General features: G+C 35.4%; 1 protein-coding gene across 1 annotated transcript in view; it reads left to right on the plus strand.

Annotated features, from left to right (window-relative positions):
* The window catches only part of LOC106458629, a 43,540-nt gene extending 39,768 nt beyond the window's left edge, over positions 1-3,772 (plus strand). The window contains exon 3 of the mRNA XM_022384900.1: positions 1,052-3,772. Coding sequence (XP_022240608.1) covers positions 1,052-2,484 — 1,433 coding nt within the window. The 3' untranslated portion in view covers positions 2,485-3,772. The remainder of the gene's footprint in view (positions 1-1,051) is intronic.
* Positions 3,773-4,406: the final 634 nt, after the last annotated feature.

The following is a 4,406-nucleotide window of genomic DNA, read 5'->3' on the forward strand; positions in this document are numbered from 1 at the left end:
AGCCCAAGAGTTGGCGGTGGGTGGTGATGACTAGCTGCCTTCCCTCTAGTCTTACACTGCTAAATTAGGGACGGCTAGCGCAGATAGCCCTCGTGTAGCTTTGCGCGAAATTCAAAAACAAACAAACAAACGTCTTTGGTAGGCGGCGGTAGCAACTGATTGGTTAACACAATAGTAACACCAACTTGATTTGGTTGTTGTTAAACGTAAAGGTACACAGTGAGCCACTGGGAGAGTGAACATTAACTTGAAGAGACTCACGTTAGTTGTTTCAAAGGTTGCCCCGATTGTGAATATATTCCATCATGTGACAATACTACAACGCATTCAAGAAATAATAAGTTGATTTATATGCGACAGTTTATCATTTATTTCATTCAGTGCACTCTCCAAGAATGCGAGCCTAACATATTATTGAAATTCTTGACGTAATGTGGAAACGCTTATTAAGTAACATTTGCAATCATAAATAAATTAAACCAATTAATGAAAATTTTAAAAATTATTCTTATCTCAAATGTACTTTTTTCCAACCAGACTTTAAAATGATATACATTGTAAATGTAAAAAAAAAATAATAATTTATTCGTTCCAAAGTAATATTATGCCTGACTAAACACACGAAACCTAAATCCTCTTGTCCTTTATTGTCACTCATTCAGTTGTTAGCGTCACCTACCGAAGTTTCGATATCGTCACCTCTTATAACATACTGACTTATCACTTCACTCAGAAGACGGAAACTGAGCTTTTCCGAAAGCTAAGACATTTTCCCCCTTTTTGTACCCTTTAAATTGTTTATTTTTTCGTTTTTGCCATCAATATAAGTTTCTATTTATTTGTTTATAACACCCTGAAACGCTTTCAGTCAACTTATGTTCTTTGTTTCATTTATTTTTTTCCTGGACACACTAGCCATCTGGTTCGTAAAGTTTTCTTTTGTTCTCCCACTGAGAAGTTAACACTCAATTTTTTTCCAATTGATAAGTTGAAAATAGAGGAATATTAAAAGACGATGGTGAGTTACAATTAATATTTAGTCTCTTTTCAGACGATAGCCGTTATCGAATCTACTTAGAAGACGCCTTAGAAGTACAGATGAAGCCTAGCCCCTTTGGTTCTGTCACTCCAGTCGGAATAATCACCAACTACCGGAGAAAGGAAAAACATGAACAGGCACAATCGCAGAAGAAGAATCGTTGGAAGGCAGAACCGAAAAAACCCGTGTTTCCTAGCATTTACGGAATAGATACCATTCTGAATCCGTCTCATTTTAAAAATAATAACTTGCAAATGGTCGTACAGACTAAGCCTCAGCCAGAGAAGGATGATACGTGTTCTATGACGAAACATGGCAGCAGCCAGATGAGCATGGGTACCTGGAGAGATGATGACACCCATATTTATGCAACTCTCTCTGATAATTTCAGCTGTTTAAGCTACCAGTCTAGTCTACCAGACGGTAGTGTCTTTGGCTTCAGTTATGCAGAACCCGAGGAGGAAACTTACGGTGGTTCTTTTACTACCATTGCCAATGACGACTTTGAGTTTCATGACACGCGCCCCAGAGCCGCGGAAATGCTCATGCGTGCCAATAATGCTAATCTTAAGATCGAGTCCGCATCAGAATTCTCAGGTTCAGAGTCCGAAGAAGAAATCTATAGATCTCCTGAAAGTGAGATCAGGCCGAATGAAAATGACACTTCCTCTGATAGTGTGAAAGATTTAGTGATACAAATCAATTCGCCAAGTGATTCTTGTTCTGGCAAAGATAATTCTGAATTTGAAAAGGTTATTTATAAAACAAGACACCAGTCTGCTGATGATATTCCATTCCACATCTACCGAGTCAGGACTGAAGAATTGTGCAAGAATGCTTTACCCCGGTCTCGAAATACTTGGTTTTCAATGAATGATATTGACCGTATTGACTACAAAAATGACTCAACCGACTGCGAGTCGGAGGTGGCCACCTTTGCGGCTCCAATGAAGAGTGAGTCCACGCTGTCGTTGGACAAGGTATCCAAACCTTGTGTCAGTACTCAAGTTAAATCAGTAAGTGAATCAAATCTGTTCTGGGAAAAAAAATTAGATGAACTTCACCCCAGAGGGTCCTTTCAAGAAGAACACTTTAGTAGTGAAGGAAAGCTTCTCGAGGCTGTGTGTAAGAACAAAAGATCATCTTTGGTGTTCGGTCGAGGTAGCCATGTGAGAAAAGTCAAAAAACGTAAAACAAAGACTAAACAAAATCATGGTCGTAAGCGGTCTTCTCGGAAATCTTTAGAAGAATTGGGGATCGATTTAAATGGAATGTATCTTTCGGACATTGGTAATCGTTCAGGCCCTGTGCTAAATGAGGAATACATGCGACCAGTTGATGCTCTTTACAACTCTTCTTCCGAAGAGGACAATGTACGGAACTGTGTTCGAAGCAGAAAAAAAGGGGACAGTTTAAAATCAGCGCAAAAAACAGCGTTTATTTGAATAAATTAACCACCATCTTATCCATCTTACAACATACGCAGTCAGAATGACAGCTGGTAAGGAAAACTTGGCTAAGTCTCCAGTCAAGTCAAGAAGTATTGTCTCGTGAACTTGGTAAAAGATTGAGATTATAGATTATTATAAAGTATATTTATAACATAGAGCATAAAGGACACTTGATAAAACGAAATTATTGGGGCTTTACAATAAAATGTTAATTTTCATCTTGGTTTGGGTCAAACATGAAGTATTGTTGTGCGAGCATTGTTCTTCGTCAAGAGTACAACAATAGAAATATATTTCCACTCGTACTCTATAAATAAAAAACAAATCATTCTTCATAGATTACACATTACAAATGATATCACTAACACAACTAAAAAATCGGGGATCTTAGCTTTAGGAACATCAGTTTCAGAAGGCAACTTATAATGTAATTTACTCGCGAGAATACCTTAACGATAAGGTTTATGCCTATTTTAGAGACAAGACATTGACTTTTTAAAACAGAAAATTTTCACTCGACTTCCTGACAACTGCATTATCTGTTAAACTAAACGTTCGAATACCTGACACCTGCATTCTTTATTATTTGTTAAAGTAAAAAGCCAAATAAAGCTTTTTAGCGTAATTGTTAGCTTCTCACTGCATTATCTGTTCAAATGTAAAACCGCAGCAATAAAGATTATTTGACTATATGACAGACGAATGGTTAATTTATTATCTGTTAAAAAAATTCCAACAATGTTTATTCGACTACCTAACATTTGTACACTGTATAAACTGACCCCCACCCCCAAAGTATCTTCAACTACTGCATACTGCACTGTCTGTTAAAAAAATCAAAAGTGAAGTTTCATCAACTATCTGACAGCTGTATGTTGCGTTATTTGTTAATCAACTCCCTGACAGCTGTATTTATTTGTTAATCGACTATCTGAGAGCTGTAGTATCTGTTGACGTAAATCTATCTTTGACTATCTGACAACTAGACATTACATTAAACGTTAAACTGAATCCAACAATGAAGTGCTTTGACACTTGACAAGTGCACATTAGTATGTTGAACAAAACTAAAATATTATGAAGTTTTTTTACTATCTGACATGTGAATACTCAAGCAACTAGTAAGTTAAAACCCGAAAATATAGCGTCTTTGACTACTTGATATCTATACCCTGCATTATCTTGGAAGCTAACTCATAAAATAATATTTTATCGACTATCTTATTTACATTACCAAGAGTAAATTAACTAATTATTAAAATTACTGAATTATATGATTATATATATATATATATATATATACTACATATACAAATCCGATATAAGCCTTATTTGGCGCCATTTCGTTAAAACTGTTTTTGGTGTGTTAGGACAGTGAGATGATTTGTTAAGATATCAGTGCCATTTTACCTCTAAATATTTTACAACTTCTGCTGTTTGATATGGGAAGAATACAAAATCATGTTATTTCAAATGCTACGGTTGTACTTCGTGTCGAATCTGCTATTCGTTAATGTAAAATAATCTTTCTTATTAAATATGAATGATTTTTTGTTTACTGTTTTACTTAAATACGCTTATTTGTATTTAAGGTTGTTGAAAGTGCAGAGAACACATTGTTGGCAATGTTTTGACAATTAGCCTTCTTTGTCGACGAAACAATTATAGTTAACTCATAATCAAAACAAACCACCTTTATCAATCATAACTAAAAATTAATCCAAACACTTACAACGAGTAAATGCGTTTATTGATGAATTGGATACCCTCGCTGTTAGTAATATTTGAGGCCATATATCATATAATATCTCTCGAGGTTCGGTCAGTTTAGGAGATTTAGGAGACGGTTATAAATTTTGAGGATTTTTCTCTAAATTGTCAAAATATAGATTTACAACAAAAAAGAAAAAAATTGT

The sequence above is a fragment of the Limulus polyphemus genome, unplaced genomic scaffold (assembly GCF_000517525.1).
Source record: "Limulus polyphemus unplaced genomic scaffold, Limulus_polyphemus-2.1.2 Scaffold495, whole genome shotgun sequence".
Taxonomy (NCBI): Eukaryota; Metazoa; Arthropoda; class Merostomata; order Xiphosura; family Limulidae; genus Limulus; species Limulus polyphemus.